Source organism: Sminthopsis crassicaudata, chromosome 5 (assembly GCF_048593235.1).
Source record: "Sminthopsis crassicaudata isolate SCR6 chromosome 5, ASM4859323v1, whole genome shotgun sequence".
Lineage (NCBI taxonomy): Eukaryota > Metazoa > Chordata > Mammalia > Dasyuromorphia > Dasyuridae > Sminthopsis > Sminthopsis crassicaudata.
Genome location: NC_133621.1, coordinates 208,868,286 through 208,894,816, shown reverse-complemented (window position 1 = coordinate 208,894,816; position 26,531 = coordinate 208,868,286). Strand labels below are relative to the sequence as shown.

The window sequence follows — 26,531 nt, the reverse complement described above, 5'->3', positions numbered from 1 at the left end:
AATATAGCATCAGTTCATGTAAGAAAGAACAGATTATTAAAGAGTCATTGGACTACCTGAAACCTATCATCAACCTAATTATATGCCATGTTTCATGAAGTCATAAAAAAAAAAGTGTTAGCTCTCTTAAAAACCAGAGAACCAAATAAAATTAGAATACATTATTTTGTAAAAGAAATCTCTAAATGAAAACCGCCTAGGAATATCATAGGCCCATACTGTGAGCAGCAAGAAGGAAAGTTTTCAAGAATGAAGAAATCCCAGGTGCATACTAGCCTATATAGTAGGTATGCATAATTCGAAGGCAATGAAAATTTGCCATGCTAAAAGGAGTATAATCCTACAGGAGAGCAAATTGATTTTTTTGATTAAAAAAGAAGAATTTTAAGCATTGATGATGAAACACCCAGACTAGATAGTAACTTAAGATATACAAAAAAATTTAGGGAAGGGACTGAGCTTTTGTCCTCTTTGTTTTAACTGAAGAAAGAAAGGGAAAGGGGGAGATGGAGGAATATATAAGAAAAGAAATAAATAAAAGTTAAACCTTGTTGTTTTGGAAAATTGGGATTTGTAAGAAGAGTATATAAATATGAAAAAAGGGAATAGACTAAACAGCCAGTTCATGCACACTCGTATCTAAATCTTGCAAAGGAAGGTTAAGTGCATATAAACACATACATTTGGTATAGATATACATTAAACTTAAGGAACAGGGGCTGGAAGGGAGAGTCACAAGCAAAACAAAGTTAAACTTCAAAAGTATTCTAAAGGGAGAGTTGAAAAGAAGAAAATATTAAGATGGTGATAGAAAGAACAGAGGAATTACAATGCACACCACTATAGTTATAGATTATTGATATTGATCAGGTTTTTTTCTCTAGTAAAAGTATAAAAAAAAGGATGAATAATATGATGAGGTAATCTAAGGCCATTTTCACTGCAGCACTTATAACAAGGGCTTCTTAAGTTTAAGGACTTTTTTTTTTTAAAAAGGAGACTTGATCAGTTTTTCTTCCTCATTTCAATTCCTGATTAACATTAAATATTTTTCCAAATGAGTAATTACATGCTAATCCAATAGGCAAAGGATCTTATTTACACTCCCTGGGTAACTGCTACCTCTGCTTCCAGATCTAAACTTTTAAATTTTAAATTTTTTTTTCCAAGTCATTTTTTAAAATTAAAATTTAATTTTTTTTTTATTTTTAAAGTTTTTTATTTTCAAATCATATGCAGATAATTTTTCAACATTGACCTTTGCATAGCCTTGTGTCTCAGACTTTCCCTGCCTTCCCCACATTCCCTTCCCTAGATGGTAAGCAATCCAATATATGTTATACATGTAAAAATATATAAACATTGTTGGTTTTGAGTGTAGTAATTGGTTGAGAGGATAAAATACGAACTTTGCCTGATTCAAAAGTTAGCTTTTAAAGAGCATATGCAAGTGCTTATCTGTGATACCAGGTGTCACGGTTTCTCTGGGTTCACATAGATACTTAGCTATAAAGTTACTTTAGGCAAAGTGAAAGTCAGCTGTCTTGATATGTTTTAGGGGTCAAAGTAAATAATGTGATATGAAGAAGAAAGCTACAGTTAGTACTTGTAGTAGCCATAAAAAACATAGTACAAAATTTCTAAAAGAGTTTTGAGGTTGAAGAAATAGGGATTTTTTTCCTTACTCCTTTCTTCTACCCAGAGAAAAATAGCAGAAAAAACATTGCTTTGACAAAAATGCTATTTTGTGTGTGTGTGTGTGTGTGTGAGAGAGATGAAAGATAAGCTAGAGATCAGCTGATGGTTTAATTTTGCCAGTATGTACTCTACATATGATAGAACTAAAATGAATTAACGACATAGTTTTTTTTTAATACACTGTACTAACTCCTTTACATATTGTTCAGATTTCCAAAATTTGATTTCCATATCTTTTTCTTTGAAATTTGCAAGCATTCTTATGCATTCTATTTTGTGAGCATTTCCTTTCAAATTCTATAGTCTATTGAAAAAAGGACCTCCAAATAGTTCCTAATTTACTTGAGAATGAACACTTATCTTTTTTCTGAACAATTTGGACCTAGTAAAGCCACAAGTAATTTTATCTCTCATTAGCCATCAGAAGCTTCTCTGGTTTAGAATAGTAATCTGTAATACAACCATCAACTTTATAATCCTAATTGCTGTGTTAGAATGACTTTTGGATAAAAAAGATTCTTCTTTTCCACCTTTTGCTCCATCTACCCCTGTTAAACTTCTGTGCATCTCTTAGAAGTAAACAGTACTTAATTCCTATGGCGATTCCAATTTTAATGAAAAATAGAACTTGAATGTATAAAGGAACATGACATATCACTGCTGTATGAGCTCATTTATTTGACTCCAGAATTGGTGAGATGAAGCTGTTCAAAAATTTGAATATTTTCACGTAAGATAAAGTAGAAGGAAGACTGTACAGTATTAGATGGTTCTTGAGTCTGGAACCATATTCATATTTCTTACGTTTCTTCCTTACAATATACCATTACTAAATATTCTGAGCTGTGTGAATGTTCAGTTGCCATGTTGCCGATGTTTTCTGCTATAAAATGCTGAGAAAACATTAAATGATGATTAAGAAACCTTTTTATTCATTAAAAGTCAGAATCGAAAGGAGATTTATCTTGTTACACATCTTATAGAGTTTGTAAGATAAAATAGTCTGAATCTAAACTTAGGTGAAAAACATTTAGGCTGGGAAATTTTTCTCAAAAAACGAAGAAGGTTTAAAAAAGCAGAAGTACATTTGAGATCTTGAAAGGACTCCAAATATCAGTCTTTGATATAGCAATGGAAATACCTTCTTCTTAACCACATCTGTATATAAATACTTGCTGACATTGGACTACAAATTACTATTAGTAATCTCAAAAATCAAATGAAATGGTGGGGGATTAGGAGGAGGAAAGTGATTTTAGCTACTTGCTTACAGGATTATCAACCACTCATGGATGTCATAGCACTAAATGTCAAAACATTTCATTCCCTTGGGTTGTTTAGTCTATAAGGGTCAAATTGTAACTTTGCAATAGGATATTAATTGTCTATAAGGGTTGGTGCATTTTGCCACAGGAAATTAAGTATTTCTCAGAATCACTTATTTTTTTTTCCCCCCAAAAGGAAACAGCCTTTGTCAGACACTTACATGGCTACCCAACTGCACCTCTAGGATCATGACTTTCCCTGAGCCAAACAAAGGTTACAGCATTTTCTATCCCAGTTAGGAAGCATGAATAGCAAAGTGTTTTCAAGCAACTTGGAAGCATTTTGTCACAGGCGGAAAGCAGACCTAGGAAAATAGAATAAGGTGAATAAAGACATTTGGTGAGATTTGTTGAAAAGATTAAGTTAAACTATATACTTAGTTATCTTAGATGATTCAATTTATGGAATTGTAGAAGGTAAAAAGCAAACCTTAATGATGTGGGAGAGAGAAAAGAGTCATGGTTTAAAGAAGTTGTAGTAATTGAAAATAAAATATGGTAAGTATGAAAGTTATTTCTTAAATTTGCTGCCCCATTTATATTTTTTGCATATTTTTAATTGTTAAGTTAAAAATCTTTTAAATATGTGAATTAATTTCTAATGTCTTGTTATGGGATATTCAGTTGTTTCTAGATGTTAACTAATATTTATTTTCTTTTTTCTTTTCTTCAATAGTAAAAAGCCCCTTTGATGAAACATTCAAAAAGATACAAGTAAGTAAAGACTGACAATAATAAATATGTTTTAAGATAACTATTACAGTGTTTTGAAGTTGAAAGGACTTCAGCAGCAATCTAGTCTAATCCATGTTAAGATCACTGTTAGTTTAAGGATTATTCTGATGCTTTTGGAATATTCTGATAGAATATTTTCATGAGAACATCAATTTTTTTTTTGGTCCACATAAACCTTAAGTTTAATTAAATCACATCCAGCTATTACCAAAAAGCAGAATAATTCTGATATTAACATAGCTCACTTTCAAATACAAGTGAAAACTTAATTTCAGATAATTAGACTTTTCATAATACTGTACTGTACTCCTTGCTTGAAGTTCACAAAAAAAATTTACTATTTGTATATAAATGTTGGTGCATAGGTGAATAATATATAATTTTATTTTGAATCTAAGGAGACTAAAAATTGACCAGTGTCTGCTTGGATAATTAATATTGCTCCCAGCTTTTGTTGTGTTTACAAATATGTAAGAAAGTACTAGATTTACCAAAATCTTTATAATATTTTAAATATTTATCATATGGCTGGATAGTGAATTATCATTTTTTTACTTTTTAAAAAAAATTATAGGATAAATGAAAATGAAATGGATAATACAATAAATAGGTTTTGCTGTAATTACATAAAACTATTACTCTCTCCTATGATGTGGGACCCAGCTTGTTGGAAGCATGTTACCTCATTGTGGCCCAAAAAAATATGGATACTGCTGCCCTGGATATAATGAGTACCTTATTATTCTTCCTAGATGTTTCTGAAAGGCCTTGGTGTTACACAATCATAGGTCAACAAAATAAGGGACATAGATTTGAGGCAAACTGTACCCACTATCACTTTATTGTCTAGTTATTGCATCACTTTATACTATAATGTTGTGTATCTTTCTGTACCACTAGTTGCCATGTATGTTAAATAATTTACATTTTATAGAATCTGTGTTGGGACCTCTGAGGTTGTCTAGTCCTCTTGTACCTAAATATAAATCCTTTTTATAATGTCCTATCAAGTTGTCATTTAACCAACATTTAGAAGTCCAGTGATGTAGCTTGTATAGATTTGATCTAGATTTGCTGTGCATCAAGTACCATCTGCCTATGCAAATTCTACCTGTCACCACTAGTTTTCCCTTTTAGAAATAAGTAGAGCCAGTCCAATTCTGTTCCTCTTCTACATGAGAGGTGCTTGAATGTGGTCATCATATCTTTTCCCTTAAGTTTTTTCTCTAAGTTAAACATCCAGATGATCCTCATGACATGGGTTTGAGTTCTTTCTCTTGGATAATAGAGATGCTAAGTTAAAACAAAGAAGTTTCTGTCCTCAAGCAGCTTATATCTCTTGGGTGAAAATGATGGGTATACATATAAGTCAAAATGCAACATATGCAAAATAAATATAAAGTAATTTGTTTGAGGGAGAGGACTGTAGCCAGTGAACAGAACAGGAAACATCTCCTGTGTAAGGTGGCATATGAACTGAGTTGTGAAGTAAGTTAGAGCATGCTAGAGACTGTAAGAAGCAGGTGGTGGGAGACTTGAGGGGGGCAGTGGAGAACTCTGTGCAAAGCTCAAAAAAGGGATTTGGGATGTCATATGCAAAAATTACAAAGTGCATAAAGGAGAATGTGTAAAAATCTTGTGTTCAAAGACCCTTTCCAAGTTATCACTTGGACCAAGTTCAATCTTGGAGGACCTGAACCAAGGGGACTTGTTTCTGTCTGGCTCTTTCCCCACCTGAAGTTGATTCAGGAATATCTCCAAAATAAATCTTAGATTTCCTCAAATGTGAATAATATGTCTCCAGCTCCCTAACAGGCACTAAATGGAAAGTAATGGCTTTAGGTAAGAAACAATGGTTATTTCACCTGTTGAATATGCCTAAGATGCTAAGGACTCTTGGAAGTCTATGAACAGATACAAACATAAAGCCCTAAAAAATAGCTCATTAGTTTCCCCCAGGTAACCCATTTTCATTTTGGTGAGGTCCCTTTGTCTACAGAGTACTACATTGTTTCCCAGAAATTCACAATAAATTGTGATTTAAATTTCCCTGTTCCCTACCCCCAGAATTTAAATCTACTTTGGTACTATGGGATGTGATGACCAAGTGAGATCTTAAGACAGTATCACTATGGACTTTCTGGTTTCCTTTTTCAACTCTTTGGAGTTGACATTCTCCAGTGTGTTAATATCCTTTTAAAAAATAATACCCTGTCTGAATGAAACATCATAGTTTTAGATAGCTGATTAGGACAAGGGACACAATTTGATCACCATCTCCCTTGTTTGGGACAATTTTAAATTCTTTTTTTTTTTTTTTTTGCCTACTGTATTGTACTTTTAAAACATATTGAATTTCATTAAATCAAAAGAACTTTTTCAAAGAAAATTTTCAGCCATATCTCATTCCCTTCTAATACTTTTGAAGTTGATCATTTAAACACATGTAGAACTTGACGATTCTCTTTGTATTTTCATCTAATTAAATTCTACTCATCATTGTAACTTGCAAGATCTTTTTGGGTCTTCCCTGTCACTTGAAGTTTTAGCTCTTTCTCCCATTCGTTATGTAATCTACAAGCTTAATAATCAAGGCAAACATATTTTTATTCAAATTCTTTATAAAAGTGTTAAATAATAGAAAACCAAGCATAAATCCCTGAGCTACTCCAGTAGACAACTTTCCAAGTTTATATAAACTCATTAATAACTCTCTATGTCTGGTTATTCAGCCATTTTAGAATCCGCTTAACTTACTGTTATCCAATCCATATGTCTATTTTGTTCATAGGGATAGCATGAGATAATTTTTTAAATGCTTTGCCAAAAATCTAAATAGGTTGTGAAGCATTCATCTGGTCTACTAGAGACTTTCATGTTCATGTCCTTCTTGAAAATAATCTTTATGATAATTTTTTTTTTTTTTTTTAATGCTCACATACCATCTGAACCATCATCCTCAAGGACTTTCAGTTTTGAAACTCACTACTTATGCTGGTCTATACCTTGTCTCTGTGTTATATATTCTTAGAAAATTGCCTGGGACATTGAAAGGTGAGTTGCCCAGGTTCACATGGCTTGGATGTGTCATTAGCAGGAATTAATCCTGGGTCTTCTGACACTTAACCCGACCCTCATTATACCATACTTTGCTGCTTCTCGTGGCCTTTATATGCATACTAAAATTTTTCTAGGACAACCTTATCACTAGCATACTTCCCTTCCACCTCCTTTCCTTTTTGAAAATTTAGGTGACCTTTGTTCTTCTCTAGTCCTCTAGCACCTGATCTATTCTTCATGATCTTTTGAACATTTGTGCTTCTTTCCTCATTTTGGGATAAAGTTTGGCCTGGTCTTCTGATTGAACTCATTGAAGGCAACTAGTTACTTTCTTAATGCATCATCACTTAATGCTTTTCAACTTATTATTTAGTCATTTCTGGTTTGTGCTTGCCACAACTTTTCATGCTTGCCTGAGTATGGGTATGACCTATCCTATAAATAATTGAGCAAAGCCTTTATATGGTGTGTCTCTTCTTTTTTTCCTCTTGTCTCTATTGAAATATGCAAGTATATGCATAAGGAGGATGAGGATGATCTGAGTCCAGAATTTGACCTGCAAACAATTATGAGTTTAGGAAAACAGTAAAGTAACAGTATAAAGGATTTAGGAACAAGTAGAGTATTGGATGACATAAAGAATGACAGGGAATGAGCCACTTGGATCTCTTTTTTTACTAGCAGAATAATGATTTTTAGAATCTAATACTTTTGGAAAGAGGAAAATTCAGTTACTTCTAAGAATGAGGAAAATAGAGAACAGTTAAAGAGAATTTTCATGGTAGAAGGATGCAAGTTGAATGACTATTGGGTACAACTGAAGATAGTTTCCTAGAGGTGATTAATAAAAAGATTTGGAAGAGTTACTGAGGTAATTTGACAGGTAATTATATTAGGTAAATAGAATAATTGCCAAACAAAGTTGAGAACTCAGCTGAGGTTACCCCCAAATTTTGTAGTGGTTTTCATCTGGTTGTGTTTGTCTAGAACACTGATGACCTCTTAGCACAGATATGATGGTTTAGAAGTGCAAAAGGAGACCTACATTTTCAGAACATTGTGTGGATTTTGCTTTTGTTTGGGAGGAGAAAGAGGTAGTAGGGATAGTGGTTAAAAAGGAATGAAAAAATAGGACAATGAAACATTTAAAAACTTCACAACAGAGAGTGGAATGAAATTCAGAATGGGCCAAAACCCGTAGTTTTATTACAATCATGTTAAACTTAGTATATACTAACAACCTAGAATAAAAATTCAGTTTCATATACAATTCTTTTTGGGTTCTTCTATATTTAAATACATGTGTTTGTTGCTACTTAAGTTAATAATTAAAAGAAAATATTATAAGGAAGAAAAATGACCCAGCCAGCTATTTATAAAGGCCTATTCAAAAAAAAAAAAAAAAGATGCAGGCAACAGAATTTTCAGGCCATTGGCATGGAAATGGCACTGAACTAATTTGGATTCTTAATGCTAAGAACAATACCTTGTTGATAGTAAATATTTAATAAATATTTTAACTGAAGTGACCTTCACTCTACTTATGAAAGGAAATAACCCCCTACACCCTCCAAAAGTTAATAAGAGAGCTGTTGATTGTGTGTTTTTAAGTTTTTGGAGGCAGTATATTAAAATACTAAATATGGAGTCAAAAATCTGGATTCAAATCTAACTCTTTTGCTTTCTTCCCATGTGACCTTGGGCAATGTATCTTCATTTCTCTGAGCCTCTGTTTCCCCATCTGTAAAATGGTGTTGAACTTGATCTCTTAGGTCTTTAGCAATTCCAAGCTACGATTTTGTCAGTCTGCATCAACCAAAGAGTAAGATAAAGGGTTTATTTTAGCAATTTTAAGAAGTTTATTCTTAATAGAGATTCACTGAAATATGACTGCTTTGACAAATATTGAATTCATAGAATTAGAGATGTATGAAATTTCTATTCCTTTTGACTCCCTTGCATGCCAAGTATTGTATTAGATTAAGAAGAGATAAATATTTGAATGACTTTAAGTGAGTGCTTTCTCTTCATCTTATTTCTTCTCCCTGATCATCAACTTAGAGCTAAAAGAAACCTGAAAGCATGGGTTCTTAGCAATTTTTATATCTTGGGCTCCTTAGTTGTCATAGAAAGGCCAGAAAACCTTCAAGACAGAATTGTTTTTTAACCTGAGTTCAGTGAACTTTGACTTTTAAAAAATATTTTGACAGTTATTATTCTAATATAATTCGTCGTCCTTTGTATTTTGTATAATGCATTTGAGAACATTCTGCTAACAAGGAAACCATTTCCTCCATTTGATACATAAAGGTCCAGTAGAGTTGAGCTGCCAGGGTCAACAAAAATTAAGTGACAGAAGCTGGAACTCCAAGCCAGTTCCTTGGATTTCAAATCCAGCACACTTCTCACTGCATCACAGTCATTTGTGACTCATTGGTCATTCTTGTAGTAACTGCTCATGTGGGTACTTTTCAGTCTTTCCATTTTCCTTGGTAACTTCTTCAATATCTATGGGACACAGGGTGGTAATCCTAATGTCTGGGCTGCTAAAACTGGAGTCAAGGAATCCTGGGTTTAAATCCTATCTCAGAACCTAACTAATTGCTTACTTTGAGAGACAACTCAGCTTCTCAGCCTCACTTTCTCATTGGTCTAAAATGAGGATGTTAATAGAGCCTGCCTCTTTTATTGTAATGATCAAGTGAGTTTATATATGAAAAGTGTTTGCAAATTTAAATGCTATTGGTGTTGTTTTTTTATTACTCACACTGAACACCCTTGCAAAAATTCTGGCTCCACAGTTTTCAAGTTAAATGTCCTTTGTCACCTTTCCACCTTAGCTACTTATAAGCCTGGCAACATCATTACAGAGTTGTTCTGTATTCAAGAACTTGAACTCTTTTCTTTGATCACAATCTGCTATCATTTAGCTGTTGTATTCCTTAACTCTTATTGGCCTTGATAAAGCCTTCTGGGCTTTAATTCCTTTTTCGATTGTCAATTTTTAAATAAATGCTGGATTGACTTGCTATTTGTATAGTAGAGAGGATTCTATCACTATTACATACCTTCTTGTTTGCCACTTTGACGAAATTAGCGGGGCTCTATTAGCTTAGTTTTTAAGGCTGCTATGTCACATTGCTGGCTTATTGAATTTGTTTTTTAAAAACCCTTAAGTCATTTTCAGAACAACTCCTGTCAACCATGCCTCCATCATCTCTTGTGACATTATTTTGTACTTAATTGCAAGACTCTACAAACAGCAGTCACATTTGCCAGTTATTTCATGACCCATGTATGTACAGTTCACCTTATTCAAGTGATTTGAATTCATCAAAAGCAGCTTGATGTTCTCTTGTCTTACTTATGTTGGGTTTTAATTCTGTTAGTCATTTTTGCCCTCTCTAGTACAAAGGTCCTTCTTCATAGGGGGAAAAAAACAACCACCCAGAAGCAAATTAAGAATGGAGCAACTCAACCATGTCTCTCTATGGGAGAGCCTGTCTTTGTTGATGCTGAATGTACTAAAATCTACCTTCCCCAAATCTGGAATGTATGTCAAGACTGAACCCAATGTCCTTTCCTGTCCTAGAGTAGAACTATCACTTCTCCCTGCTAAGTTTACCATTATTTCCATTGTAGACATCAATTCCTCTCAGTTAGTATGAATTGCATCCAGAAGGGAATTTCCTCTTGTTGATTCCTCTTCCCATTTCAAGATTGAAATTATCACTAAGACAAGTCAGTAAATTAATAGGAATTCTGCTTTTCCTGAGTGAGCTCTAGTAGATGTTAAGATAATTGAATCCCATCATTATTCTATCATGCCTTGTCTCTGTTTTAGTCTTGTGGTCTGTTTCCCAGATCCCCAAGAAATGTAAAGTGTCCTCATGACAAAATCACTGTTTCTCCCTCCATTGATTATCACCTAAATATTCTCCATACTGCTTCTCTGGTTCCTTAATTTCTTCATATGAATATACCTTTGTTTCAGATTACTATTATTTTTTGATGAACAGACATGTATTTTCTCTCCCTATCACCCTGGGAGGAAAGTAGGAGGAATCCTTGAAACACACATGTGTATTCAAACAAAACGCATTCCCTTAATTGGTCATGTTCAAAAATAACGCACCTTATGTTGCATCCTGTATCTGTCACTTCTCTGACAGGAGATGTTTTCCTATTTATGTTCATATATATATATATATATATATATATATATATATATAAAAAATCATATGTGTATACAGATACACATTCACCTCAATATACCATACTATTTATTGTGTGCCGCCTGCCCTACTGCCTTTAAGTCTACCATGTACCTTGTGAATAAAAGATTTATTTATTAAACATTTACTATGCTGAAAATAGATTTTAACAGTAAGAACATCTCTTTTCAAGAGGAGTGGGGAGAATCACCACTCTACCCATGTGGTCTTCAGTTTCTTACCCAACATATCATAGTTGTTGCTTGTATTTTTTAGATTCCTTATGGAAGTATCATTTGTATGTTTGTGGACACTAGAAGTAATTAATATCCCTTTTGGCAAATCTTAAGAGGTTTTCAGTTATGTCTTAGATCTCATGCCCCAGAAAGGCTACAGATCCCTAGATTGTTATCAAGTCAGCACATAGCTGCTTAAATACTCTCAAGTTGGGTATATAATTCTCTTCCTTTCTTTTCTTCCCCTTCCTTGTACCTTTTTTTTTTCTTCTAAATTATTAATGGATGATTCCTCATCTGACAGTTTCTGTAGCCTTACTACATCAATTTTCAAAGCATCTATCATTATCCTCTTCAAGAATCTCATATCTCACTATATAGCAATCCTTTTTCTTCCCTTTCTTCTTCATACTTGATACTTGTCACAGTATAAGGTATCCGATTCTCTTTGTTCTTTTGATAATTTTTCGTTCATACCCTTTGGTCATTGATTTATTGTGTTCCTTTTCTTATTACTAATTCCTCAACGTCAGTGAGAACTGGGTTTTTTTGTTGTTATTGATGATGTTTTGGCTTTTTTTAAAAGAATTTCTCTTTACTAGAGTCTCCATATTTTGTAAGATTAAATTATTAAGGTAAATTAAAAAGTGATTAGATTTGCTGGTTTTAATGGAAAACACTAGATTGGATGTTTGGATAATTGATGGGACCCCATCATGATCTATTTTCTGAACTTGTCTTTTAATTTCTTTCTGTCCATGTCATCTGTAATATGCATCAATGACAATTACTTTTATTTCTTCATTTGAAGAGAAATCCTGAGGTTTATCTCTTTCATTTTTTTCTTTAGTGAATTTCTGGGTATCTTGATTCTTTTCTTTTTTTGTTTTTCCTTTCTTGTGCTATTATCTATAGTAACTAGTTAAGTGAATTATACATAAACAGTCTTCTTTCCCATCTTTCTTAGTTTTAAATCCTTTTATTTGTATTTCAAAGTTGCCAGACAGATCACAGTCTTACAAGTCTTTGATAAATACACCCCATGTCAGAGTAGGCATCTGTCATTCCTATATTTTTAGCTGTGGTGGAAAAATCACAATCACATTCTCAGACAACATGGTCTTAGCCAGCTGTTGACTTCTCAAATCAGTTTTTATCTTCTATAGCTCATGCTCTAAATAAGCAGCAGTTTTGCTCCCTACAATTTTTAGTTTCTTACCCAAAACTTAATATTTGGGAATTTTTAGATTCCTTGGGGAAGTCTTTAGGCACATATGACTACTGTAAGTAAGTGGGTTATCATCCATTTTACATGAAGATTCTCTTATACAAGGTCCTAGAAGATTGTCATTCTCTCTTGTTACTCATTATTCTAGCAAATAAGTCTGGTTTGGTAGGGAGTGGGGAATCTATTGTTTTCTTCCTTATATCCCTCTTAGATTCTAAAAGCCTTAGTGTTCTGCCTAATCTTTCCTTCTAAGACAAGTTCCTCATAATTCTTTTTTCTAAAGAAAATGTCTTAGATTAGATTTGTTTTTTTATTTTTAAACTCTGTGTCTTTTTAATTTCTTTTACAGGCTTACAAGGCAAGTGTACTTCTCTTGTATTTAACATCTTCCACTTCCTACCCCCATTGTAATCCCATTTATTTTCCTTTGTTTGAGAACATTTAAATTGAATTATTTTTTTCTTTTTAAAACATATTTTATATAAAAATGTGTATATGCATAAATATTTTCAGTTATGTGTAAAATACTTTTACATTTATTTTCAAAAATTTGAATTCCACATTCTCTCCCTTCCTTCTTCACCCATACCCCCCTCCCCATTGAGAAGGCACATGTGAAGTTATACAAAGCATTTCCATAACAGTCATATTGCTAAAGAAAACCTATATTCCCCCCCCCTCAAAAAAAAAAAAAATCAAACCTTGAGAATAACGTTTTTTATCATTCTTCAGAGTAGTCTTAGATTATTATTTTGCTGGGAATAGCAATTATCATTTCACAGCTTATCCTGTAGCATTACTGTTACTTTGTACATAGCACTTTTCATTTTGCATGAGCTTGTAGAGGACTTTTCTGGGTTTTTCTGAGAGCATGTTGCTCATAATTTCCTATAGAATAGTAGTATTCCATCATAATCACATACCATAATTTATTTAGGTATTCCATAATTGATGGGCATGCCCTCAGTTTCCAGTTCTTTGATCTGAGAAAAGAGCCACTGTAAATATTTTTGTATATATAGGTCTTTTTCCTTTACGTATATATTTATTTTTTAATCTCTTGGGATTCATGTTTAGTAGTGGTATTGTTAAGTCAAAGGATATGTATATTTCATTGCCCTTTCTATATAGTTCATATCTACTGTTCATTTAACAATTGGGGAATGGCTCTTATTTTTTTTATAAATTTGATTGAGTTCCATATACAGTTGAGAAAAGAGGCCTTGGTCAGAGAAGCAAGATCACTTGCTTCAAAATTTTTTCACAATTAGTATTGTTAATTGCATTCTACCTTCCTTATTTATTTTACTCTTTCCTTTCACCCCATCCCAAACTGGGGTATTTCTTAAACTTAAATTGGAAGTTTCTTCAACTAATAATAAAGAGTTCTAGTCCTTTCATTTTCTCTTCTATGAAGGAGGCCATCCTTGGCTTAAGGCAAATGTTATTACAAACATTTCGCTGTCAGTGTAAATCACTGCCAGATACCTTCTATACTGATTGAAATTCTCAAACTTTCTTTTTTTTTTTTTTTTTAAACTTCACTGCCAGTGGCATGTTTATACTTTGGCTTCTAAGTACTTGTTAAATCATTTGAAGTCATTTATTACTGCTTAATAACTTGACAGCCTGTCTAACCTCCATTGTCTCAACAACTTCATCATTATGCCCCATTATCTTTCTGTTTTCATTCTAACTACTTATTTGTTTCAAATTTGTTTTAAAATTTTAAAATAACAGTTTACTTTTATTCGCCTTTTCCTTGTTACTCTGCCTTGTCAATTACTACCTTCTGTTTTTTTGTTCTCTTTGCCTTTCTTCTTTCTCTCTTCTGTCTCTCTGTCCTTATCTTTTATATTGTCTGTGGATTCTCTTCATCACTTCATGTAGCATGAACATTGTTTCCTCAGAGGCTGTGGTTGCCTTCTCTATAAGAAGTCTCAAAGCTTCTTTTCGTTGCCTTTAGTAATTCCAAAGGGTCAGTCTTCTTTGTTCCTTTGTCATTTTCTATCCTATAATCTCCTAACTTGTTGGGTACTTTTTCACTGTTTTTCTAAATGTTTCTTCTATTCTTTAAGGAAGCATTTCTTTCTTGGTAAGGTAAAAAAGGGCATTCCTCTAGCCTTTTTACTTTTTCCTAGTAGGGAGACAAATCTGTATTTTGTATATTATTAGCTTGGCAATGGCAGAATGTCATATAGTTCCATCTTCATTGTGTACCTGAAATTATACTGTCCCCTCTCCTCCCAAAATTTCAGAAAGGGAGCTTCTTAGATTTCTGTTGCTCTTGTTCCTGATTACCACAGCCATCATAACTGTCTGAAACTTACTCTACTCTATTATTCTGCCTCTTGAGATGAATGAAGATAATAATAATAACTGCATTTATAAAATAATATGTGACCAAAATTTTACTTATTTTATTTAAGCCTACTGATAGGTCTTTGATAGGTTTTATTTTCTCCTTTTGTAGATTAGAGGAAACTGAAAACTCGGACATATGTAGTTACTTGTCCATAATCACAATTATGAAATGTCTAAGATGGTATTCAGACTACACCAAACACAGTTCTTTATCCCCAGGAGGCAAGTCAAGTTGTTGACTTATATCTCTCTTATTATTTTTACATAGTTAAGAATTTGTTAAATCAATTATCAAGAATAGACTTTAAAAGGAAATCACCATCCTTTTTGGTTTGATGTCAACAAACAAGTCACCAAGAATTTATTAAACACTTGCTATGTGCCAGGCACAGTGCTAAGCAATAGGTTTACAAAGAATGGCAAAAGATAGCCTCTAGCAGTCAAGGAACTCACAGGCTCATGTGGGAGATAATCTGCCAACAGCCATGTATAAGCAAGATATACAGGATAAATTGAAATAATTTCAGAAAGTACTGTCATTAAGTTGGGCAAGAAAGCCTTCTTGTAGAAAGTGGGATTTTAGCTGAGACTTGAAAAAAGCCAGATGGCAAAAATGAGGAGGGAGAGAATTCCAGATATGGAAAATAACCAGAAAAATGTGTGAAGTTCAGGATGTTTTGTGTGAGGAACAAGAAGTTTATATTTGATTCTGTAAGTATAGGTAGTATGTGGAATGTTTCTTTTTCAGGATAGCTGAGTGAAAGATTTGAAATAGATGGACAAATCAGTAGGATATCGAAAGTTTAGGCTTGAAATGATGAGGTCCTGTAGGCAGACATGTACTCGGAAGTTAGAATCAGCAGGATTTGGTCACAGATTGGATTGGGTATGCAGCAGGGGGGGAGGTCAACAAGGAGTCAAGGATGACACCTAGGTTTTGAACCTGGCATACTGGGAAGATGGTAGTACTCTTGATAGTAATAGGGAAGTTATGAAGAGAGGAGGGCTTAAAGAGAAAGAAAGAATTCAGTTTTGGATATGTTAAATTTAAGAAGTCTTCAGGATATCTACTTTGGGATCTCTAGTAGGGAGTTGGAGACATAAGACTGGACAGAGGCTATGAATATACATAATGGGAAGCTAGTATAGCATTTTGTCTTATTGATTTGGGAAGTCATTTAGCATCACTGGATCTCAGTTTCCTTACCTATAACATTATAATAGTGGACTAGATGACCTCTGAATTCCCTTCAAATTCTAGTTCTTGGTCTTATTCAATAAGATAACAGGTTAGTCATATGCACCTCAGGTCTTTTTTTTTTTTTTTTTTTAAATAAATCCTGGTTGGAGAACTGTATCCATGTTCTTTACCAATTAGCTTTTTCAATCATTGTCTAGCCACTTTCAGCTGGGTCCCCAAAAGTGCTGGAGTTCAAATTCACAGGTATATGCACTTAAACATTCCTATAGGTATATAAATATATGCCTATAGGAATGTTTAACTTTGTAGATATCTTGTAGGCCTTTATAACTTTCAATCTTTCCTTTATTTTCTGCCTAATGGTTATTTGAATCATTTTTTCATGACATTTGATATTTCTCTAATAGACTTTCTTAATTCTAGGCAAATGAAAAAAATCTCATGATGAATTCATTATACAAACTTCACGATCGATTGGCACAAGTAGCAGGTAATTGCTTGAAAATTCACATTGGCATTAAAAGCTTTAAAAACTGATGTCATGTTGCATTAGAAGGAAACACTTTGAAGTTTATTTTGTACTGTTTTGTTCTTATTTGTTGGTTTTACTACTTAGTGTATTGTCTGAAATTTAATCTAGCTAAGTATGAAAAGGATTTCACTTGTAGGGTGTCCATAGTAATGAGTTCTTTGGCCATGACAACTTGTGAAACAAAAATTTTGAGATGTTCCTTAGTTCCCCTTGCTTCTGTAGCATAATGGTGGTGGTGATGTGGAAAACTGCCAAGGATTACTATTTTTAAGGTGTCTATAAATTTTAACTAACTTTATACTCAATGCAAGATTTCTCCCCAATATTCAACATATTTACATATGAGGAGACTGAGCCACATCAACATCAATATTCTTGTGACAAGTAAGATAAGATAAGAAGATAAAAGGAAGTTACAGTGTAACGGATTAATAACTCAGGTTCCTCTGAAGGAGGAAGCAAGAGACTTGAAGTTACTTTCTTCATATCCTCAAAGACAGCAAGAAATGTAACTTTAATGGATACTTGGTTGTTTTGACATATTATGTTCACAATAAGCATAAATTTGTTACAGAGGATAAAGAAAGAGAGAAAATAGACATAGAATTGGACAAGATCTTCCAAAGTCAATGTAGACTACGTGACCTCCTTGTTGAAGGTTGATATGGGGGGATATAGAAGAAAAAGAAAATTGGGACCAGTTTCCCCAGGCTAATTTCTTCAAGAAGAGTCAAGCAACATCATCAAAAGAAATGAAATTGACTATTTTGTCAATACAGTAGAAGAAATTAATGGGACTCATCTCCAAATCAGACCAGATCAATCGATCAAAGTAAAGATTTTAAAAATTTGATATAAAGTAAGGAAGTATAAAAATGAGAACAAGATATTACAAACAGTTTAAATAGCTTTGACCTCACATTTTCTGCCAATTCACTAAACAGAAAATTATCACTATTGATCTTGATAATCGCCAGTTTTGGTGGCAGCTAGGTGACGCAGTGGATAGAGCACCAGCCCTGAATTCAGGAGGATCCGAGTTCAAATCTGGTCTCAGACACTTAACACTTCCTAGCTGTGTGACCTGGGCAAGTCACTTAACCCCAGCCTCAGGAAAAAAATGTTTAAAAAGATAATCACCAGTTTTTGCAAAAGTTTGCAAAAGGGTTGAAGTTGTTTCCAGAATAATGAAGACAAGAGAGCCTAGAAGTCTTCTTAACCCTAAATATTTAATTTTGTTGCCATTGAAAAGAAACAGCAGTCAAAGATAACTCCACTTGGGAAGATAAACTCGGTTGTAAAACACTTCAAAAGAAAAGAGGGTATTGTAAGTAGTATTGTGCAACGTTTAAAATCAGGAGAAGTAAAGTCAATCTCTACCCTGATTGAGGCATAATGAAGTCAGGAGTTTCTAAGATCAGGGAATGAAAGGAGGACAACAACAAAGAGACATAGGCAGTGGACCATGTGATCCTTTCTGGAGCAATCTATTCTTATCAGTAACAATGAAATGACCACATTTTAACCTGCTGTAAAAGGAAACTGAAATGACACTAACCTGGCGTTCTTCACCCTGGCTCCCTAGCCTGGGTGGCCAAGCCAAGATGGGTAGCCAAAAGAGGTAAGGAGTTTGGTAGTGAACATGTGGGTCTTCTGACCAGGTGTTCACTCGGGAACCAACAAGTCAGGGGATCAGTCAGGGCATTATGTGAGTAGATATAATAAAGGCTTTTAAGATTACATGTGGCTGTTCTTGAGTGTGCTACCGGTTATTAAGCTATAGATTCAAGAGATCGTGGACAGAGACCTTTGAAGGCTTCAGAGGAGGCGAGCCAGGTAGAGTTCACACTGCTAAGCACAGTGATCAAAGGTACTCTGTTGGGTCTAGGACAGACTAGTAATTGTAACTGCTAGGGAGAGCATGCTACAAAAGTGAGACAGAATGACTAGACCGTACTCTGTGCTAAGGGCAGTAAATATTAAAAAGCATTTTACAAGATAATAACAAGAGAATAGGAAAAAGCATGAATAGTATTCTTCCAAAAAGGCTGTTGAGAAACAGTAATTTATGCTCTTTATACCTCTTTTATCTTTGAAAATACTCTGAATATATAACATTGGAGGGAGGAATTGATAGACTTTCAGTACTGTAGATGGCGTCTTTAGTCTCACAGTTGGCTGAAGAGTACATAGAATGCCAGCTCCTGGTGTATTTATTATTTGTAAATTACTAAAAGAGCATTTAGCTTAAGCAATTACAGTCTGAAATGCTTTCCTCTAAGAGTATTTCTTATATGTATTAAAATAATTTATGATTCCTTGATAAATGCAACCGCAGAGGTAACTCACTTTGATGATTCTCTGATTATTAATATCACGTAAGTAAGGAAATATAGAAAGGAAGGTGAGGAGGTGGACCTTAGCAGGTAGAGATAAGACAATTCACATGCTGCAATCAGCAATTCTGAAATAAATGATCTAAAGGAAGGCCTTCTTGGGCTATGGATAGAAAGGTTCTTTGTGGAGAATCTAAGAGAACAGGGGTGGGAATTATTTAAGAAAGCCCCAGTAAGAAATGATCTCTATATTGGTGAGATCAGAATCTAGTACATTTTTTAAGTACTCATGTTTGTAGTTATTACTAAAGTCTTTCAAAAACATTATAGAATAATAGGTAAAAATTTGTCTTTAAAGTCAGGAAGACCCATGTTCAAGTCCAGCATCTAACATTGTGTGACTCTGGGCAAGTCATTTAACCACTTAGTGCCTCTTAACATCTCTCGTAAGGCTATTCATTGCATAGCAAGTGCCCATCTGCTTTGGTCAAGTTTCCAGTGAAATCAAAGTTCTTATTCTCCCACCTTTCAAAAAAGAGGCCATTAAACTATCTTCTGTAAAAATAAATTCACATTTCCCAGTAATAACTGAATTGCAGAAGAAAAAAAAATTCCCCTCAAAATATTAAATAGAGGATTACTTGTTTTTTGTCCCTTCTTCCTTCCTAGAGCCTTCTGGGTCCAGTGGCCAGGTATAGCTCAGGACAACTGAAGATGGCCTTGGATGGAGTGGGAGACCTTGGCATTTTTAAGCTAAGATTTTTTTAACAGACACTGCCAATCAGTGATTAAGGCTAGATAAGAAAATAGATAATGGCCTTTCTCTTTCTCTTCCTTCTCCTCCTCTCCCCCCAACAGTCACTCTATATATCCCTTAAGGAAAAAAAAAAAATTAGCCAGTAAATTCTAAAATATCTTGGGAGGTTTCAGCAGTCAAAATTGACATTACTTTGGACAGAGTACCTGCAGGTAATAGTTATGTGAAACAGAGGGAAGGAAAAGAGAAGAAAAGAATTTATTTATATATTCTGAAGTGTGTTGAATACATGCAAGTTGTAAATTCTTAAGTAACTATTTTGTGTCACTCTCCTTTTCTCACTCTATCCTTATCACAGCTGTAAGCTTGTCAAACCCCCCCTCCCCCAATTTTATAGATTTCATTCCCTCCTTATTCCCTGTGAGACTGCACATAAATTTCCTTTAGCAGGCTAGCTTTTCACATATTTGATCTTTATCTTTCCACTGTACTTGCACATCTCTTCTTTGTACACACTCTTGGTTGTAACCCTGGTGGCCTACCTGTTTCTGTTCCATCTCTTGTCTCTGTGTCTCATACTATCTATATTCTCTCTTATCCCTCCCTCCTTAGCTTCTTTCATAAGATTCTACTTAAGTGCTATCTCCTTCAGGATGTTTATTGATGGATGAAAGTCAAATTGTGTGGGTTCAAATAAAATATGTATTATATTTTGCTCAGGTTTTATTTAACTTTAGAAATCCCACAAATTTGCTAGATTTATGCAATAATCACTGATTTCGATTTAGTTCTTGCCTACCCTAGCAGTTCATCCTCATAATCTTTGCTGCTTATTTTTATTTTCTACTCATGATCACTGTTTACATATCATATATCCCTTAGTCTGTTAGTTTGGGAAAAGGGAAGTTCTACACTCAGGCTTGAGATTTACTTCCTCCCCTCCCCCCCTGCAGCGACTCCAACTAAAGAATCATTGAAAGTGGTAGCCCCTGTTATATCATTGTTTACTAGGATTCTTAATTTGGGATCCATGAACTTTAAATTACTTTATTTCATTTCAGTATAAATGGTTTCTTTTGTAATCTGAGTTATTGACTCAGAAAGAGTTTTGTAAGAGGTTGCCCAAAAAATCCATAACCTACAGCAGATTAAGAACATATTTGTTCTATCTGATCTGTAAAGGAAAGTGTCAAATAGAAATAGACCTGGCTTTCAGATGAGTTTTGTTCCCTTCCTATCTAACTCAGTTATAGAAAAGACTTAAACAATAATATAACTGATTTTCCATAATGCAAAAATTTAAGGAGAACTTTTTTTAGGTTGGTTTTTATCTTTCAGTGAGAAGAAAGATACTATTCATCCTATGTAGGAATTGAAGAGGAGAGATTAGGGGAAGCATAGGAAAGATTTAATAAGATCTTCGCAACTAGTAGCTCTATTTCCCCATTAGTAGAAAAAAACTTTCAAACCCCAATAAAAATAACTTTTTGATTTATATGGCACATTATTTTAAATTACACTTATAACTTATTTAGCTATTCTTGACAAAATTGAAATCCTTCAAAATGTTAACACCTAGAAATATTAAATCAAAGAAGATGGAATGTAATTTGGACATGTGGAAGGCTCCAATGTATTATCTTAAGACTGTCTAAATTTGGAGAAATTTTTAACCATATTGCCTATAAATTTTTTATGCCTAGCAACTCTTAAAAATCATTTACTCAGATTTATAGAAAGTGTAGCCTGCAGTTCCAACTTATGAAATTACAGATCTTTGAAGTAGAGAAGTATATATAAAACTTTTTGTAAAAACACTTAACTCTATTTGACCAATAGAGGGAGCTTGAAGAGACATGACTTTTTAATCTGGTCATGTGAAAAATATTTGGTTCTCTACTTTTCTCCCCCCCCCCCCCCTCCATTATTTATCATGGAAGTTATAGAGCAAATCCTATAGAGCTTAATATGTAACTAAGCTATATAATTGCCTGAAAATACAGTATGAAAGGCAATGTCTGGATCAAGGGAGGATAGTAGTCCCAATTGTAATATTTCTTGGTGAGACCATAATATGGCATATTAAAATGACACTGAGAAACAATTCAGGTTGCTTAGTATGACAAAGGTACTTGCAATTGTGTTAATGAGATTGATTGAATGGTTTCTTAATGTGTGAAAACAAAGACTTAAGGGAATGAGATTTCTGGCTTCATTTAGATGAAGGAATATTATTTGGTAACGGATAACTGTGGCAGAAAGATTACTAATTCTAGCTCCAAAGAAAGACAACCAGACTCAAATGGTTAGAATTTGTTATATAGAGTCAAAAAAGTATATTTATGATGAATGGATATTTTAATCCCTCAGACATTTCTTTGCCTCTTCTCTTTTGAATCTAAGATTTGTTAATAAGGGCCTGGTTTGACAAAGTGATCCAGAGGAAAAAACTACTGTTTACATAAATTTGTGCAGCTTTGGCTTCTTTTACCAGTATACCTTATTTTATTCCCTTTTCTTCTCTTCCTGGCTTATGTCTGAAACAATTCCTACTAGTTAGACTTTCATTGAATGAGTCTGTACTTTGTATGGTGATAGAAATCCTGTCTTGACCCTTGCCTTTCTCTTCTTCTTTTCCCCCTTCTCTGAATCTCTGTCTGCCCCATGGCTTCTTTTCCCAAACTATAATCTTTCTTCTTCTGAAGTTGTGCCACTTTATAATCCCGTAATTTGCCAGGGCCATCTATGAATTGGATATTAATGTAGACGAGTGATAGCTAGATGGTAGCATGAATTTATTATACCTGTCTTAATTTTTCAATAGGATTATTAGATTAGTAAGTCAGGGAAATGTTGTAAACATAGTATATCTTGATTTCAAGGAACCATTTGAAAATTTTTACAGTAATGGATGATGACTTAAAAAAGAATAGGCAAGTGAATTGTATCTGACAAACTAAAATCTAATATCTCATATCTAATCTTAGTTAAGGCATTGATATCATTTTGGATGGTAGTCTTCCACAGATGTCTCTGGGACCAGAACTCCAATTTTTTTTTTTTTTGTCAGTTATTGAATGATGGTACGTTTTACTAATTTTAAGAAGGCACAAAGTTGGAAAAGAAAGCTAATACATTGGTTAAGAGAATCAAGGTCCACAAAGCTTGCTACTTAATATTCCAAATGACTTCTTGAAATCAATGATGTCAGTATTCTTTTCATTAGAGAAGACCTTCACCTATCCACACTTTTAATACCATACTCTTCTTGTTAATATCTTTCCATATATCCATCACAAAGGACTTTCTTAATGTGCATGGAGTCTTTGGGCTATTTTCATGTTTTGTGAAGAGTAGACTATTGCTCTGGTTGTTCACTTGGTATTACACAGTCTGACTATATAATAGAATTTAGTCATAGTTTCTTTTAATATATTTTAGTTTGTCATTGTTGATGATATGCTCTAGTCTCTTTATAACCAATGTTCATCTTTAAATCACATACAATTTTGAGTCTTTTGATATTGTTACATGATATTCAGCCACATAACCTTAACAGAAAAAATCAGTCCCTAATAAATAGTCAAAGAAGAACAGTTTTCCAAAAAAAAAAAAAGAAAGAAAGAAAAAGAAATAAAAGCTTATGAACCATATGAAGAAAAATTCTCCAAATAACTAATAATCAGAGGAATAAAAATCAAAATAAGTTTTCACTTCATATCCAGCAAATTGGCAAAGATATCCAATGTTGGAGAAGCTATGGGACAGTAGGCACAATAATATAGCATTGATGGATTTATGAAAAGATCCAATAATTGGAGAAAACAACTTGGCTTATACTGTAAGAATGATTAAATGATTCATTCTCTTTGATGTAGTAATCCTGCTAGAACATATATATTCCCCAAGACCAAAGACAGGGCAAGGTCTCAGATATATCAGAATATTCACAGCAGCACTTTTTGTTTTAGAAAAAATATTTTAGGATTATTTGAAAGTGCTTCTCAGTTTCCCAGTTTCAGCTTGCTCTGATATCTTGAAATATTAGATGACCATCTACCTGCATGTTAAATTGGGGAGTATGCATTTTTCAGTAAACTGGTTATTTTATTTCAGGATTACTTAAATTGATGATTAATTAGTGTCATTTGAATCTTCAGTCTCACTGAGGGGTCCCTATAGAATTCCTAATGCATTTGGTATTGCAGCCTCTTCTTTTTGGACACTATAAGGGCCTCTTCCATGATATTTTCTGTGTGAGTTAATACATGCTGCCAAAAAGGCTATTGAGCAGTATTTTTCTTCATGGTTGCATTTATCATTTGCTTTTGTCTGACTACAACATTCTCCCTGCCACCTAGCTGCCCTTGAAAGATAATTTTGAAGGCTATTTTTTGTTATGAGTTTAAGTTAAATGCTTTTGGTAGACAATTGACAAACATAGTATGTTCTCTCTGTCAGTCATTGGACTTGAATAGAAATAAATTTTACCTTTACCTTTCTCATGTGTTACTCAAGGGTACTTGTTATGTACACAGGTTATTTGTATAGAGATTTTATTTCCTTAACATAACCCATGCTCTTCTTCTCTTGTTAGAGGTAGTGATATGGGCAGGAGCAAGAGATCTAAATGCTAATCATTAATTTGGTCACTTAACTATTATGTGTCTACTATGTTTTTGTTTTTTAGCCTCTAATAGAGTATGCTACTACATGATATAGTTGCTGGAAAAGCATTTAGAGATTTACATAGATGAAGCTTTATTATGGGTTACTATTTTAAAGTGTGCAGTGGGGTTTAATGTTTATCCCTTAAAAATAATTATTATATAAAATTATTTATTAAATGAAGAATGAAGACAAGCAATATCTAATTGATTCTGGAACATGTTTTTGTGGAAAATTGTGGTTTCTTCTCAGTATTTTTAAGCTTTAAGTATTTTTCACAGAAAGTATAAACATTATAGTCTTCTATATTATTGATATTTTATAAGGCCATTTAAACTACCCAAATTTTGTATGTAAATGCTTTTGAATTGTTTGTTTTTTATGAAATATTGATTTAAATAAAATCTTAATGTTTCTAGGAGATCATGAATGTGGCAGTTCTATCCAAAGGAGGCTTTCTGTCCAGGAGGCAGCTGCATATTTAAAAGTAAGCAGTCAAATTTTAATTTTAATAGTCACTGCTTTTGTCTAGCAGTTGTGTTTAAATTGTTGTGAACTTGATCACTCTTGTGTTGCTAAAAATTTAAATGATGTATATATATATGATCTATACTTACATTCCTGCAATAGTAGGAACAATTTAGAAACTGCTTGTTTAAATGAGATTCTGACAAATCTAACCATCGCTAATTAAATCAGGATGGATAGTATCAGGAAACCTGCCATCTGAAGCTTGTCAGAGTCATAAAATCTTAACAGGAGTTGCAGATTAGGCTATTTAACATTGATATCTAATCCTTTCTTTACCTTTATCGAGTTTTTGAATGATGGTAAAGGAAAATGTTTCAGCATATATCAACTGATTATCAAAGGTTATGAGCTTTTTAACGTTTAAAAAATTTTAACTTTATGTAGACAAGTTGATCTATTGTTTTTCACTATTGATTTCTGAATTTTTTTTTTTTTTTTTCTTATGCGGTTAGGAAATTGTAATTTCTATTTTAGGAAAATTCAGACCTCCTTCCTCCCTTTTGATTTATTTTGCTTAGCTAAAATGTTATTTTAACTTTGTTTTTTAATCTCTTTTATAATTTGTTATTATTATTGTTTATTATATTTTTTATTATTAACATTGGGAATTTGATTAATTTGGCCAAGATTTTTGTGCTTACTGAAATGTATTATTTGTAAAAATATATACATAATTGAAGAGCCAGCAAATGTAATGTAATGTAGGTACCTGAAAGAGAAGTTTGAGATTTCCATTCTTTGTCCTGGTGATTTGCTTTATAAATGTTAATCCTTAGTTAATTAGAAAGTTTTATCTATCAGTACACTGGTTAACTGGGATGTTACTATATTTAATCATAATATTCATTACATTATTAATTAATCTAATTAGGAACCTATTTCTTTGGGAAGAGAAATAAGGACCTGTTGCTCAGATTTGGTTTTGATTTTTTAATGGTAATGTTATACACAAGAGTAGGCAGCATAAGACGACCCTGATCAAATCTTAAGTCAGTGTTGGTTTCATGTACTTCATACCAGATTTTTATTTGTTATTCTTTCTTTTTTTTTTTTTCTCCCTTTGAATTCCACCTGTTTTTTTTTTTCTGCCTCCTCTCCTTTTTCCCTCTTCTGTACATATAAGATTAGACAAAGTTAAAGTAAATAGAGAAGTAGCCTCAAAACCAAGAAGACTTGAGTTCAGGTTGTGCAACCTTGGGCAATTGGCTTCACCTTTCAGGACTCTTGATTAATTGTTGATTAATTGTTGATTAATTGTTGAATTTAAAGATCTGCATTGGTAGAAGGAGTTTCCATACCAGGGCTAGCTCCCTGGAGGGCTTCAGGGTCAGCTAGATTCAGGATAAATGAAGGAGGCAGACAGTCATGCAGCTTGCTAAAGATGTCTCCTAGATTCTGGAGTCTGGGAGTCATCAGCCTCTCTCCTACTCATCCTGCCAAGTGACTCTGGCATCCCTGTGTGTTCTCCCCCCCCCCCCCCCCCAACTTTGCCTACATTATCTTAACACCAAATATTCAGCAAGCACCCTTGATGAGGAGAGCCATTATCCAAATATATGCTAATAGAGTCATTATCTCACATCAAACATGTTATTAGCCTTAAGTGCTCAGTTGTCTGATTCAAGCATACCTTTTTGAAGTTTCAA

At 33.5% G+C, this 26,531-nt stretch overlaps 1 protein-coding gene across 1 annotated transcript in view; it reads left to right on the top strand.

Moving 5' to 3' along the window:
* Window positions 1-26,531, top strand: part of LEMD3 (LEM domain containing 3) — a 74,771-nt gene that overhangs the window by 27,815 nt on the left and 20,425 nt on the right. The window contains 3 exon segments of the mRNA XM_074269723.1: window positions 3,700-3,737; window positions 16,485-16,551; window positions 24,774-24,841. Coding sequence (XP_074125824.1) covers window positions 3,700-3,737; window positions 16,485-16,551; window positions 24,774-24,841 — 173 coding nt within the window.